This window comes from Vigna unguiculata, chromosome 3, assembly GCF_004118075.2.
Source record: "Vigna unguiculata cultivar IT97K-499-35 chromosome 3, ASM411807v1, whole genome shotgun sequence".
In the NCBI taxonomy this organism is placed as follows: domain Eukaryota; kingdom Viridiplantae; phylum Streptophyta; class Magnoliopsida; order Fabales; family Fabaceae; genus Vigna; species Vigna unguiculata.
In genome coordinates this window covers 30,565,882-30,582,246 of record NC_040281.1, presented here as the reverse complement: position 1 = coordinate 30,582,246, position 16,365 = coordinate 30,565,882, and the positions used below count along the sequence as shown (strand labels likewise).

The window sequence follows — 16,365 nt, the reverse complement described above, 5'->3', positions numbered from 1 at the left end:
GACCACCTCCTTAGAAGCTCCCTCAAGAAGGATCACTAGAAGCATGTCTAGAAGGGAGTCTTCTATTCCATCACTTTATCTTTGTTTTGCATTACTTTAGTTTAAATTCCCTAAGTTGGTTTCTAGTTGACTTATTTTGGTTGACTGTTAACTTTGATCCAAAGTTGACCTTTGACCAAGATTAGATTAACTTAAACCAACATACTAATCCTTGTTTGTCTTGTTTTGTAGGTAATTAAGAGAAAGTAGAGCATGGCTAGGTGGCACTTGGTGATTGGAGCACTTGGATGAAGTGGAAGAGAGAGGAAAGCAAAAAGCATAAAGCAAAAGCAAAAGTAGACATGTACCTTGTCTCCTTTGCCTTTGTGGTTTATGTCTTAGAAGGTCACTTGGTCTCCTTCCTCTTTGGCCTAGAATCCTCATGGGAATGCCTCCACCAATCATCTCCCTTCACTTGGCCAAGACTCACTCTCACATTAGGTTAGGGTTTGCTAGTTATCCTTTTTCATGTTTTGTATTTGCTAAAGGACCCCTATGAACTCCTATTTAAAGGGTGCTCCTTGTCTTGTAAAAGGGTTGAAGATTTGAAGTAAAAACACTTTTGTATCTCAACCTTTTGTGAGAGTTTCCTCCCTAGGGAGTGAATACTTTTAAGCCTTATCTTGCATAGCAAGTGGCGCACACATCCACTCATCTTCAAGGTTGCCATGGCTTCTAGCCTAGCCTTGTAGTGGCGTGCTTCTCACATTTTTACCATTTCTTTCCTTTCCATTTTATGTTTTCTTCTTCCTTTAATTGTTCTTGGTTTTCTATAGTTTATGTGCCTTCCATTTCCTTTTCTTTTGAATCCATCCATCATCTTCTTCTCTTGAGCTTTGTGAAAGGAACCTTCACATATAGATAGCTTGTTATCTTAATGTCCAGTGGGGATTTCACTTAGCTTTCTTAATCAACTCACACCATATTCAATAATCTTAAAAAGGAACAAGATATCCTTCATCATTTGGTATCTAGAGCCTAGGTTATCTTGATATGGTGGTTTTCATGTGCTAACCTTGTCTTGTTGTAGCTATCTTGGTATGGTTCAAATCCACTTCCATGACACACAAAAACGTGTTGGCAGAAAACTTGATGATTTTAAAACATTAAACTGCACCAGCTCAGAGGTCCAAAAATTACGTTTTTGGTGTCAAAAGAAAGCTCTATGAGTCTAGTTTCCAGAAAAAAAAGAACCAACGCATTTGGAGTTTTGTGGAGAAAGTTATGATCAAATTACTAAGCAAAGGTCAGATCTGCCAAGAATACGTGAATCAGCGTTTTCAAGTTTTGTTGTGGCAGTTTGGCTACGGTTTTTGCACCTCTTTAAGCTCCTAAATGTGATTAGATAACATGTCTTTGGATGCTTAGTCTATGAGCCTCAAATCCATGAGTTTAAATGCATGATAGCTACATGTTTGTGTCTTTGTGTATGTCATGTTGAGTCTTTAAATGTGTCTAACTTTTGCTTGAGTCATATGTCATATGTTAACTTGAAGTTTTCTTATTCTTGTTTTTCCAAGTATTTGAATCTTGCTTTCACTTTAGGTCTTGCTTGATGTATGCTCCATGAAATTGATTTTGGCCTAAAACTTGAGGAACTAAGTGTCCAAGCCACCTAAAACTCTTTCTCACCATTTTATGAAGCTAGTTGTGAAAAGAAGAAAATTTTTACACTAAAATTTGTCAAAAAATCGAGAGCAAACTTGCTCATTGGTGAACTCAAAGTGTGTTTGTCACTAAGTGTTATGCTACTAGTTTTCATGCTTGAGAAATGGGTGATATTGGCAAATTAGTTCCATTCTTTGACTTGGTTATGATCTTTCTTGGTGTATGCATGATTTAAGACTTGAAGATGCTTGTCAAGTACTTTCCATAGAGTCTTAAAAATTTGCTTTTCTTGTGTTAGTCTTGTTGAAAGTTTTGTCACCAATATTTTCTTTCCTTAGAGTTTAGCTTTCCTTGTTTTTGTGCTTTTCTTGCTTGTCACTAGGTGTTATTTGTTTTATCTTAATAGTGTTTTTTTTCTTGAAACTCTTGGGGTATTGTGGCCGAATCACTTGTCTTGCATTTGAAAGGTTTTGAACAAGTTTTTAAAAGTGTTTGCTTCACTCCTTTGGTGGATTTTGAGTGCTAGCTTTGCCTTGTTACTTTGGGAGTGTGATCTAAACACTTGGGTTGCATTTTGGGTTGGATTTGGTCTCGATTTTCATGTTGTCTAACCCCTAATCCATTTATTTTGTCTCGGATTTGAGTGTTTTTGTTATAGGAATCATGGCAAGTTCATCAATGCACCTACACCAAACAAAAACAATACATTGATGAGATTGCTTCGGGATTTGAAGTTGTCTAGGAAGGAGGCCTTTGAACAATTGAGAAAGGACAAGGAGCAAAGTGACCTAAGAATCCAAGAGCACATTCAAAGGCTTGAAGCTAAGGAACAAGAAAGAGAGGCTAGGAAAATAGGGCATTCTAGGCGCAAACCATCACAAGAGAAGCAAACTCCAAAGATTCCTAAGTTCAAAGGAGAAAATGATCCAATCATCTACATTGAGTGGGAACAAAAAGTGGACCAAATTTTTACCATTCATGTAGTTAGTCATCAAAAGCAAGTAGATTTGGTAGTCTTAGAGTTTGAGGATTATGCCATGACTTGGTGGCATCAATTATGTATGGACAATATTAACCAAGAGTCACTCACGACTTCTTGGAGGGACCTTAAAATTTGATGCGCGCTAGATTTGTTCCTTCCTACTATAGGAGGGAGACTCTTTTGAAGCTCCAAGGGCTTCAACAAGGGTCCATGTCTGTGGATGAATATTACAAGTTAATGGAGTCCATGCTTCTAAAAGTAGGACTCCAATTTGAAAGTGAAGAGGAAAAGGTAGCTAGATTTGTGAGTGGGTTAAGGAGGGACATACAAGATTTAGTAGAGTTATATGAGTACTCCACTCTTGACAAAATTTTACACTTGACCTTAAAAGTTGAAAGTCAATTGAAAAAGAAACAAGAGGCCAAGAGAAATACTTCATACAATGAATACTATTCTAGAACTTGGAAAGGAAAGGAAAGAAAGGATGAGAAACCACCTTCCAAAGACCACCCACCTAGGACTAATTCGTCTAGAACCTCCCATGAAAGTGCAAACTCTTCTCAAAGTTCAAGAACTAGTTCCATCAAATGTTTCAAGTGTTTTGGATATGGGCACATAGCTTCAAATTGTCCCACCAAAAGAACCATGGCCTTAAACCTTAAAAAAGAAGTAGAGAGTGAACATTCTTCTCCCCCTTCCCCCAAAAGTACTTCTTCCCACACTTCTTCTTCAAGTGAAAGGATTAAACCCCTTGAAGGTGGATTGTTAATGATAAGGCACCAACTAAGACAAGTTTCCAAGGAACTTGACCCTTCTCAAAGACAAAACCTTTTTCATTCAAGGTGTCATATCAAAGACAAATTATGTCCCCTCCTCATAGATAATGGAAGTTGTGTAAATGTGGCTAGAACAAGGGTTGTGGACAAGCTTGGCTTGAAAACTATCCCTCATGCCAAGCCCTACAAGGTATCATGGCTTAAGAAAGAAGACATTAAAGTAACTCAACAAGTCCTCATTAACTTTTCAATTGGAAATTTTAAAGATGAGGTGTTATGTGATGTTGTGCCTATGGAAGAAACTCATATTTTGTTAGGTAGGCCATGGCAATTTGATAGAAAAGTCTTTTATGATGGCCATGCTGATGAAGGATTGACCCCAACCAAGGATGGAGGCACATGCTTAAGAAGACTAAGCATGTTTAGAAAGGAAGTTCACTAATCCTTCATCCCTTTCATTTGTGTTTGTTATTTTTGATTCCCTAAGTTGACTTAGTTGAATCAACTTTAGTTGACTTGTTGACCTTTGACTAGGTTTGACTTGTTGACTATAGTTGACTTGACTTAAGCCAACATGCTAATCTATGTTTATTTGCTTTGTAGGTTAATTAGGAGTAAGAAAGCAATGCTAGGTGGCGCATGGTGATTGGGGAGCATAAATGATGTGGATGAAAGAGTAAAGAAAAGGCATAAAACATAAAGTAAAAGGCATAAAACAAGTGTACCTATGTACCTTTAGTCTCCTTTGTTTTTAGCACACTTTGGCCACTTTTTGGAGACATATGAGACACATTCTTTGTCTCCTTTTGTGCCAGAACGAAATTAGCCTTGCACACACCACAATTGGCTCTTTTGTCTCTCATTTTTGTAACCTTATTTGACCTAGTTTCTAGAAGCTAGGGTTAGGTTTTTGTAGAGACATCCTTAGGTATCTTTTATTTGCTTAGAGGCCCCTAAACTCTTCTATATAAGGGGTGCTCCTAGACATGTAAAAGGGTTGAACATTTTGAAGTAAAAACACTCTTGTGTTTCAACCATTTGTGAGAGTTTCCTCCCTTGGGAGTGAAACTTTTAAGCCTTATCTTGCATAGCAAGTGGCGGCACACATCCACTCATCTTTAAGGTTGCCATGGCTTCTAGCCTAGCCTTGTAGTGGCGTGCTTCTCACATTTTTATCATTCCTTTCCTTTCCATTTTATGTTTTCTTCTTCCTTTAATTGTTCTTGGTTTTCTATGATTTATGTGCTTTCCATTTCCTTTTTGTTTTGAATCAATCCATCATCTTCTTCTCTTGAGCTTTGTGAAAGGAACCTTCACATCTAGATAGCTTGCTATCTTAATGTCCAGTGCGGATTTCGCTTAGCTTTCTTAATCAACTCACACCATATTCAATAATCATAAAAAGGAACAAGATAATCCTTCATCACTTGGTATCTAGAGCTTTGGTTGTCCTTGAATATGGTGTTTTCATGTTCTAACATTGTCTTGTGTAGCTATCTTTGAATTGTCTACATAAAAACAGTGCTGGCAGCAACGTGTGCGTTTTTGCAAAAAATACTGCAGCTATCTCAGTGGTCCAAAAGTAACGTTCTTTATATCAAAAGAAAGCTCTGTGAGTCTAGTTTCCAACAAAAAAAGAATTAACGCATTTGGAGTTCTGTGGAGAGAGTTATGATCAAATGAGTGAGGAAAGGTCAGAGCTGCCGAGAATACGAAAAACAACGTTTTCAGGTTATGTTGTGGCAATTTTGGCTTCGGTTTTGTGACTCTTTTGCTCCTAAATGTGGTTGGATAACATGTCTTTTGATGCTTACTCTTTGAGCCTCAAATCCATGAGTTTAAATGCATGATAGCTACATGTTTATGTCTTTGTGTATGTTATGTTGAGTCTTTAAATGTGTCTAACTTTTTCTTGAGTCTCTTGTCATATGCTTCTTTGAGTTTTCTTGTTCTTGTTTCTAAGTTTTTGAACTATTGCATAAGATCTATGCCTTGTGTTGTTGTATGCTCCTTGAAATTGATTTTGACCTAATTTTAAGGAACTAAGTGTTCAAGACACCCTAAAACATCCTTCTCATCATTTTAAGTACCTAGTTTTGAAAAGAAAAAGTGTTTTCAAGACCAAAAACAGTTTGGCCGAGAGCTTTTACAATGCTTGGTGAATCCATTTGGCCATTTTTACTAGATGTTATGCTACCAAAATTTATACTTGGATTTTGGGTGATATTGGCAAATTAGTTCCATGCTTTGACTTGGTTATGATCTTTCATGGTGTATGCATAATTTGAGGTATAATCTTGGCTTGTTCAAATGCTTTCCATAGAGTCCTTAAAAGTGTTTTTCATTGTTTTAGTCTTGTTCAAGTTTTGTCTTTAAAAACAAGTTTCCTTAGAAGTTAAACTTTCTTGTTTTTGTGCTTTCCATAGAAGTTAAACTTTCTTGTTTTTGTGCTTTTCTTGCTTGTCACTAGGTGTTCTTTGTTGTGTCTTAGTAGTTTTCTTTTCTTGAAACTCTTGAGATGTTGTGGCCAAATCACTTATCTTGCATTTGAAAGGTTTTGAACAAGTTTTTAAAGGTGTTTGCTTCACTCCTTTGGTGGATTTTGGAGTGCTAGCCTTGCCTTGTTACTTTGGGAGAGTGATCTAAACACTTGGGTTACATTTTGGGTTGGAATTGGTCTTGGTTTTCATGTTGTCTAACCCCTAATTCATTTATTTTGTTTTGGATTTGAGTGTTTTGTTGTAGGAATCATGGCAAGTTCATCAAATGCACCTACTCCAAACAAAAACAATACATTGATGAGATTGCTTCGGGATTTGGAGTTGTCTAGGAAGGAGGCCTTTGAACAATTGAGAAAGGACAAGGAGCAAAGTGACCTAAGAATCCAAGAGCACATTCAAAGGTTTGAAGCTAAAAAGCAAGAAAGAGAGGTTAGGAAAAGATGGCATTCTAGGCGCAACCCATCACAAGAGAAGCAAACTCCAAAGATTCCTAAGTTCAAAGGAGAAAATGACCCAAACATCTACATTGAGTGGGAACAAAAAGTGGACCAAATTTTTACCATTCATGTAGTTAGTCATCAAAAGCAAGTAGATTTGGTAGTCTTAGAGTTTGAGGATTATGCCATGACTTGGTGGCATCAATTATGTATGGACAATATTAACCAAGAGTCACTCGCGACTTCTTGGAGGGACCTTAAAAATTTGATGCGCGCTAGATTTGTTCCTTCCTACTATAGGAGGGAGACTCTTTTGAAGCTCCAAAGGCTTCAACAAGGGTCCATGTGTGTGGATGAATATTACAAGTTAATGGAGTCCATGCTTCTAAAAGTAGGACTCCAATTTGAAAGTGAAGAGGAAAAGGTAGCTAGATTTGTGAGTGGGTTAAGGAGGGACATACAAGATTTAGTAGAGTTATATGAGTACTCCTCTCTTGACAAAGTTTTACATTTGGCCATCAAAGTTGAAACTCAATTGCAAAAGAAAAAAGAGGCCAAGAGGAGTGGTTCATACAATGATTACTATTCTAGTACTTGGAAAGATAAAGAAAGAAAACATGATAAATCACCATTCAAGAGTTCCAAAGACCCACCTCCTAGGACTAATTCATCTAGGCCTTCTAATGAAACTCCTAATTCTTCTCAAGGTACAAGGACAAGTTCTATAAAATGTTTTAAGTGTTTGGGATATGGGCACATAGCTTTAAATTGTCCCACCAAAAGAACCATGGCCTTAAACCTTAAAAAAGAAGTAGAGAGTGAACATTCTTCTCCCCCTTCCCCCAAAAGTACTTCTTCCCACACTTCTTCTTCAAGTGAAAGGATTAAACCCCTTGAAGGTGGATTGCTAATGATAAGGCACCAACTAAGACAAGTTTCCAAGGAACTTGACCCTTCTCAAAGACAAAACCTTTTTCATTCAAGGTGTCATATCAAAGACAAACTATGTCCCCTCCTCATAGATAATGGAAGTGGTATAAATGTGGCTAGCACAAGGGTTGTGGACAAGCTTGGCTTGAAAACTATCCCTCATGCCAAGCCCTACAAGCTATCATGGCATAAGAAAGAAGACATTAAAGTAACTCAAGAAGTCCTCATTAACTTTTCAATTGGAAATTTTAAAGATGAGGTGTTGTGTGATGTTGTGCCTATGGATGAAACTCATATTTTGTTAGGTAGGCCATGGCAATTTGATAGAAAAGTCTTTTATGATGGCCATGCTAACACCTATGCTTTCTCCTTCCAAGGCAAGAAGTTCACACTCCTACCTCTCTCACACAATCAAGCAAATGAGGACCAAAATAAAGTGAAAGATAAGAGAAAAGATGAAAAAGAAAAAGAGCAAGTTACCTCCAAAGTGTTACTTGCCTCTAAAAAAAGATTTCAAAAGCAAGATGGACATCACCATTCTTCCTTCTCTTGCAAGGCTCAAAAGGAAGACCTAATGCGCAAGCATGAGAAGAAGAGTGGTCTAGAAAAGAGAGATGGCCTAACCAAAGCTAGGGGTAGTACCTTTAGAAAAGATGGAACAAGAGCTCATAAAAGGGAGGCGCAAAACCTCCCCCAAATCAAATCAAGCTCCATCTACAAAGGCTTAAAGAATTTGTGGTCAAATTCTCTCCAAGAAGGGGAGGATGATGAAAGATTTACCCTAACCAAGGATGAAGGGACATGCTTAAGAAGACTAAGCATGTTTAGAAAGGAAGTTCACTAATCCTTCATCTCTTTCATTTGTGTTTGTTATTTTTTATTCCCTAAGTTGACTTAGTTGAATCAACTTTAGTTGACCTTTTGACCTTTGACTAGGTTTGACTTGTTGACTATAGTTGACTTGACTTAAGCCAACATGCTAATCTATGTTTATTTGCTTTGTAGGTTAATTAGGAGTAAGAAAGCAATGCTAGGTGGCGCATGGTGATTGAGGAGCATAAATGATGTGGATGAGAGAGTAAAGCAAAGGCATAAAGCATAAAGTAAAAGGCATAAAAGAAGTGTACCTATGTACCTTTGGTCTCCTTTGTTTTTAGCACACTTTGGCTACTTTTTGGAGACACATGAGACACATTCTCTGTCTCCTTTTGTGCTAGAACGAAATTAGCCTTGCACATACCATAGTTGGCTCTTTTGTCTCTCATTTTTGTAACCTTATTTGACCTAGTTTCTAGAAGCTAGGGTTAGGTTTTTGTAGAGACATCCTTAGGTATCTTTTATTTGCTTAGAGGCCCCTAAACTCTTCTATATAAGGGGTGCTCCTAGACTTGTAAAAGGGTTGATCATTTTGTTATAAACTTTGTGCATTCAACCACCAATTTTCGTGAGCTCTCCTTCCTAGAAGTGAACTCACCTTTGCCTTATCTTGCTTGCAAGTGGCGGCACCATCACTCATCTCTAGGGCTTGGTTGGCTTAGATCCCCCCCTATGAGTGGCGTGCTTCTTCCATGCTTCATCTTCTATGCTTTCCATTTTTAATGTTTCTTCTTTCATTTTGGTTCTTTAAGTGTTGTTAATGTCGTGTGAGTTTAAGCTTGAATCCAACTCTCTTCTTCCTTTCATGAGCTTGAGAAATGAACCTTCACATCTAGATAGCTTGCTATCTTAATGTCCAGTGGGAATTTTCAAAAAGCTTTCTTAAACAACTTCACCATATTCATAACTCTAAAAGAAAACAAGATAATCCTTCATCATGGAAAGCTTTTCATGATGGCCATGCCAACAAATTTACATTTAGCTTCCAAGGCAAAAAGATCACATTACTACCTCTTTCACCAAGAGAAGTTAATGAGGACCAATTGCAAATGATAAAGAAAAGAAAAGAAGAGAAGGCGCAAGGGCATGGCAATGAGTCTAAGAAGAGCATGATCACCCTCAAAGGGGTGAAGAAGGTAATGCTTGCCCAAAAACCCATCATCCTAGCTTATCCTAGTGAATCTTCCCCCTCATTCCAAAACCCCCACTCTAGATGTCCCTTAGACTTGTCATTAGTCTTAGATGAGTTCAAAGATGTTTTTCAAAAACCTCCAAAGGGTCTCCCACCCCTAAGAGGTATAGAACACCAAATTGATTTCATACAAGGCTCATCTTTGCCTAATAGGTCAGCCTATAGGACTATTCCCGAGGAGGCTAAGGAAATTCAAAAACAAGTGAATGAGTTGTTAGAAAAGGGGTGGGTGCAACATAGCATGAGTCCTTGTGCAATACCCGTGATTCTTGTCCCCAAAAAGGATGGAACATGGAGAATGTGCATAGATTGTAGGGCTATCAACAACATAACCATCAAGTATAGGCATTTTATTCCTAGATTAGATGATTTGATTGATGAGTTACACGGTGCAACCATATTTTCCAAAATAGACTTGAAGAGTGGGTACAATCAAATTAGAATCAAAGAAGGTGATGAATGGAACACCTCTTTCAAGACTAAGTTTGGATTATATGAGTGGTTAGTCATGCCTTTTGGCTTGACCAATGCACCTAGTACATTCATGAGACTCATGCACCATGTTCTTAGAGAGTTCTTAGGGAAGTTTGTTGTGGTGTACTTTGATGACATTCTCATTTATAGTATGTCTCAAGATGACCACTTGCATCATTTAAGAAGTGTGTTAGAGACCTTAAGGAAAGTATCTTTGTATGCTAACATGGAGAAATGTGTGTTTGGGATGGATCATGTGATCTCCCTAGGTTTCAAAATAAATCAACATGGGGTCCATGTGGACAAAAAAAACAGTGATGGCCATCAAGGATTGGCCTCCCCCAAAGAATGGTTTAAGAATTCGTGGTCGAATTCTCTCCAAGAAGGGGAGGATGATGAAGGCGTGACCACCTCCTTAGAAGCTCCCTCAAGAAGGATCACTAGAAGCATGTCTAGAGGGGAGTCTTCTATTCCATCACCTTTATCTTTGTTTTGCATTACTTTAGTTTGAATTCTTTAAGTTGGTTTCTAGTTGACTTATTTTGGTTGACTTGTTGACTTTGATCCAAAGTTGACCTTTGACCAAGATTAGATTAACTTAAACCAACATGCTAATCCTTGTTTGTCTTGTTTTGTAGGTAATTAAGAGAAAGTAGAGCATGGCTAGGTGGCACTTGGTGATTGGAGCACTTGGATGAAGTGGAAGAGAGAGGAAAGCAAAAAGCATAAAGCAAAAGCAAAAGTAGACATGTACCTTGTCTCCTTTTGCCTTTGTGGTTTATGCCTTAGAAGGTCACTTGGTCTCCTTCCTCTTTTGGCCTAGAATCCTCATGGGAATGCCTCCACCAATCATCTCCCTTCACTTGGCCAAGACTCACTCTCACATTAGGTTTAGGGTTTGCTAGTTAATTCTTTTTCATGTTTTTGTATTTGCTAAAGGACCCCTATGAACTCCTATTTAAAGGGTGCTCCTTATCTTGTAAAAGGGTTGAAGATTTTGAAGTAAAAACACTTTTGTATCTCAACCTTTTGTGAGAGTTTCCTCCCTAGGGAGTGAATACTTTTAAGCCTTATCTTGCATAGCAAGTGGCGGCACACATCCACTCATCTTCAAGGTTGCCATGGCTTCTAGCCTAGCCTTGTAGTGGCGTGTTTCTCACATTTTTACCATTTCTTTCCTTTCCATTTTATGTTTTCTTCTTCCTTTAATTGTTCTTGGTTTTCTATAGTTTATGTGCCTTCCATTTCCTTTTTCTTTTGAATCCATCCATCATCTTCTTCTCTTGAGCTTTGTGAAAGGAACCTTCACATATAGATAGCTTGCTATCTTAATGTCCAGTGGGGATTTCACTTAGCTTTCTTAATCAACTCACACCATATTCAATAATCTTAAAAAGAAACAAGATAATCCTTCATCATTTGGTATCTAGAGCCTAGGTTATCTTGAATATGGTGGTTTTCATGTGCTAACCTTGTCTTGTTGTAGCTATCTTGGTATGGTTCAAATCCACTTCCATGACACACAAAAACAGTGCTGGCAGAAAACTTGATGATTTTAAAACATTAAATTGCACCAGCTCAGAGGTCCAAAAATTACCTCTTTAAGCTTCTAAATGTGATTAGATAACATGTCTTTGGATGCTTAGTCTATGAGCCTCAAATCCATGAGTTTAAATGCATGATAGCTACATGTTTGTGTCTTTGTGTATGTCATGTTGAGTCTTTAAATGTGTCTAACTTTTGCTTGAGTCATATGTCATATGTTAACTTGAAGTTAAATTGATTTTGGCCTAAAACTTGAGGAACTAAGTGTCCAAGCCACCTAAAACTCTTTCTCACCATTTTATGAAGCTAGTTGTGAAAAGAAGAAAAATTTTACACTAAAATTTGTCAAAAAACCGAGAGCAAACTTGCTCATTGGTGAACTCAAAGTGTGTTTGTCACTAAGTGTTATGCTACTAGTTTTCATGCTTGAGAAATGGGTGATATTGGCAAATTAGTTCCATTCTTTGACTTGGTTATGATCTTTCTTGGTGTATGCATGATTTAAGACTTGAAGATGCTTGTCAAGTACTTTCCATAGAGTCTTAAAAATTTGCTTTTCTTGTGTTAGTCTTGTTGAAAGTTTTGTCACCAATATTTTTCTTTCCTTAGAGTTTAGCTTTCCTAGTAGAGCTCAAGAATCAAATAAAGGAGTTGTTGGGGAAACAGTTCATATGACCCAATACTTCGTCTTGGGGAGCACCAATGTTGTTGGTGAAGAAAAAGGACGGGAGTTCACGTCTGTGTGTGGACTACAGGCAATTAAATAAAATGACGATCAAGAATAAGTACCCTTTCCCGAGGATAGATGATCTAATGGATCAGTTGCATGGAGCATCGGTATTCTTGAAGATTGATTTACGGTCGGGATATCATCAAATACTAGTGAAGGCAGATGATGAGTGCTTATTTTTGTCCTCATTCAATGTTTAATTCTGAGTATTTAATTGAATTTGTGTGCTTAAAGAGTGATTTAATTGACAGTTCTGATAATTAAGTTGTTTGATCTTGTGTGATAAAAATGTCTTAAAAAGTGATTTTTAGCTGCATAAATTATTTTTGGATATTTTAACGTTTGTTGATGCAGCTGAAATTAAGTTTTAAGCTCATTTAAAGGTTGGAAAATAAATTGATTGAAGTTATAGAACACCTTTAAATAAGTTTAAAATTAGCAAGTTCTGAAAAAATCACTTCTGGACCCCCTAAATTACATATACACTCCCCTTTTCCAAAATGGGTTACAGAAAATCTATTTTCACCCCTATTTCCACTCATAAAACATGATGACATGTGTCATAATCCTCCATTTATTAAACTAACCAATTAGAGAATGACACGTGGTGGCATCCAAGCACTCAAAATTCAGCCAAGCAAATGGTGCCACGTCATCATATTCATCTCTCCCATGAGAAACCCTAATTTCTCCTCCAACCCTAGCCGCCACCATGCTAACAGCCGCCACTCTCGTCGGAGCAATCGCAACTGCAGCGTCGTCACCCATCACCATCATGAGTTTCCTGCAGAAAAATGCGAGCCAAATCGGAGTTGCATTCCACCATCATCGCATCATCTTCTTCCACGTTCGCGGTGTAGTAGTAACACCTCAAATCTTTTCACCACACAGATCCATGCGAAACAGTAGAAACCACTGCAACAGCGTGCCATCATCACGATTACGACCGTAAACGCAACAACGAACCACCATCTCTGCAGCGAGCCACCGCACCAGACCAACACCATCACCCTCCAAGCAGCGAAAACGCAAGCAAGAGCCATTTTGCATCTACAGCAACTCTATCACAGTAGTGCATCTCCAGCAGCAGTCCGTGACCTAGCAACCACCTCGCCAGAGTCCATCAGCTGCCGAAAACCTTCCATGTCGTCACGTGCAGCCAATGGAGGAAGGGGGAGCAAACCATAATTCTAGAGAGAGTGTCTCTACGCCACGTGTCAGCATCTGATAGGGCAGTCAAACTGGTCAACACTGGTCAAATGGTCAAAGCCAACAGTCAACTCTGGTCAAAGTTGGTCAAATCTGGTCAAAGTTGGTCAAATCTGGTAAAAAAGTCAAAGATTGGTCAAAGGAGAGGGGTTTATTTGTAAATATTGATATTTTTGGATGTCTCTACAAAATTGGACTACAGGATTGAAAATGAGTTATTTAGAAAATTAATACAAATATTATTTGGTGATAATTTATCATATATCTTTAAAAATTACTTTATTTAATTATATCATAAATTATTACCCAACTATATTTGTCAAATAGTTTATATCTCTCCAAATATCTTTTAATATTTATCTTTATCTTTATTTTAAAAGATATTTGAGAGGTTTTAGCAACAAAAAAACCCAATCCAATTCCTATGTTAAGAGACTAAGGGAAAAGCAAAAAAAAGACAAGCTTAGGACTTCGGAGTTTAGGAACCCTTTAGGGGGGGCCTAATTTCGTTTCCTTTCTCTCTCTATTCTTCTTGTATTTTTATTTTGCATTCATGGAGTTATAAACTTCTTGGGTTGATTCCACTGTAATTTCTTAATTGGATTCTGAGGTTAGATCAATTAATTTCTTTGTTCTTTTTATTATTGTTGAGGTTTTAATTCATCTATGTCTTTTATCTTTGAATCACGTAAAAAGTAATGATTTTAAATCTATATGCATGTTGATCATATGAGTTCAAGGGTTTTTAAATCTAATTGAGACTTTACTTTGATTTTATTTAGAAACTTTCATGTGATTAAATGAGTTTTTACCAATAATTGAGACTTTACTTTGATTAAAGGTATTTACTCTAACGAAAATTAATTGAGACTTTACTTTGATTAATTAAGCTTTTTATTTGGTGAGGAGATAAAAGAATAAACATGATTAGACATAGTAAAATTTGATTGAGACTGTACTTTGGTTGAATTTATTGTGGATAATCTAAAAGTTCTCACTTTTAATTGAGAATGTACTTTGATTAAAAGTGAGAAAGCCAACAAATTAATTGAGACTTTACATTGATTAATTTGTAAATCTACAACAATAATTAATTAAGCAATAATCTTTAGATAACCGATGATGAATCTATTTTTAAAAAGCAATGGAATCAATATATTTTCTTTACAATTGTTTTTATCTCTTTTTATATTTTCTATTTCTTTCTTGTTTATCTTAATCCTCCCATATTTTTATTATTTTATTTGACTAACTGTTTTGTATAGATTTTATAAGAACTAACTTGTTAAAAATCAATTCCGTGTTCATTGGGAGACGACTTAGGGTTAACTTTACCCTTTCTATTTCCTTAACTATTATCTTAGCAATACTAAAGTTGCTATAGTTCAGTAGTATTAATTTGATCGCGTCAACAACAGCGTTATCAGCAGATGATGTGCAGAAGATGACCTTCAGGTCTCGATACGACCACTACTAGTACGTGGTTATGCTTTTTGGTGTGACCAATGCTCTGACTGTGTTTATAGACTACATGAACCGGATCTTCAGATCATTCTTGGACAAGTTTGTCGTAGTCTTCATAGACGACATACTTATCTACTCCAGAACTCAGGAGGAACATGCAAAACACCTGAGATTGGTGCTTAGTATTCTGAGAGAGAAACAATTATATGCTAAGTTATCCAAGTGTGAATTTTGGATGGATGAAGTGCAATTCTTAGGACATGTGATATCTGCCCAGGGAATAGTGGTGGATCCGACGAAGGTTGATGCAGTGGCTAAGTGGGAAAGTCTCAAGTCAGCAACAGAGATCAGAAGCTTCGTGGGTTTAGCTGGCTACTATAAGAGATTCATAGAAGGATTCTCCAAGATAGTGGTGCCGCTGACATAGCTTACTGGAAGGACCAACCTTTCACTTGGATGGATAAGTGTGAGGAGAGCTTTCAAGAGCTTCAGTGAAGGTTGATGAGTGCTCCGATACTAGTGATCCCTGATGTTGGTAAACCCTTTGAGGTCTACTGTGATGCCTCTCATCTTGGTCTAGGTTGTGTGCTGATGCAAGAGAAGAAGGTAGTGGCGTATGCTTCGAGGCAACTTAAGGTGCATGAGAGAAACTATCTCACTCATGACCTGGAGTTGGCAGCTATTGTGTTTGCCTTGAAGATTTGGAGGCATTATCTCTATGGTGCCTAGTTTCGTGTGTTCAGTGATCACAAGAGTCTCAAGTATCTATTTGATCAGAAGGAGTTGAACATGAGACAAAAGAGGTGGATGAAATTCGTGAAGGATTATGATTTCGAGCTTCTTCTATATCATCCGGGGAAATTAAATGTGGTGGCAGATGCCCTGAGTAGGAAGACAGTGCATACTACACACCTTCTGATCAAGGAGGTGGAGCTACTAGAGAAATTCAGGGACATGAAGCTGTAGGTGGAGTTGGGGTCAGAGTTCATTAGATGTAGTACCCTAACTATATCTAGTGACTTCTTGGATTCTATTAGAAAAAGAAAATTGTTGGATGCCAATTTGAAAAGAGTGGTGGAACAGCTTGAGTCAGATGAAACGAAGGATTTTGCCTTAGGTAACAATGGTATACTAAGATTCCAGGGCAGTGTGTGTGTACCAAATGACGCCGAGGTGAAAAGGTTAATCCTTGAGGAAGGGCACAAAAGTCATCTTAGCTTGCATCTTGGCATGACTAAGATGTATCAGGATCATAAGGAAACCTTCTGGTGGCAGGGTATGAAGAAGGATGTAGCTCAGTTTGTATCGGCTTGTTTGACATACCATAAGGCAAAGGTAGAGCATTAAAGACCCGGTGGGATACTACAGCCTTTGGAGATACCAGTGTGGAAATGGGATAGCATCGCTATGGATTTTGTGACCCATTTGCCACGAACCTTTAGAGGGCATGATACGATCTGGGTCATAGTGGACCGATTGACCAAGAGTGCTCATTTCTTGGCAATGAATATGAGGATGCCTATGGCCAAGTTGGCCCATTATACATTAAGGAGATAATGAGATTGCATGGGGTGTCGTCGAGTATAGTATCAGACAGAGATC

General features: G+C 37.7%; 1 protein-coding gene across 1 annotated transcript; it reads left to right on the top strand.

The window, feature by feature from the left end:
* The first annotated feature begins 14,785 nt into the window (after nucleotides 1–14,785).
* LOC114175300 (uncharacterized mitochondrial protein AtMg00860-like) lies at nucleotides 14,786–15,190 on the top strand. Its single transcript, XM_028060080.1, has one exon. The coding sequence runs from the start codon at nucleotides 14,786–14,788 to the stop codon at nucleotides 15,188–15,190; it is 405 nt and encodes a 134-aa protein (XP_027915881.1).
* The last annotated feature ends 1,175 nt before the right edge of the window (nucleotides 15,191–16,365 follow it).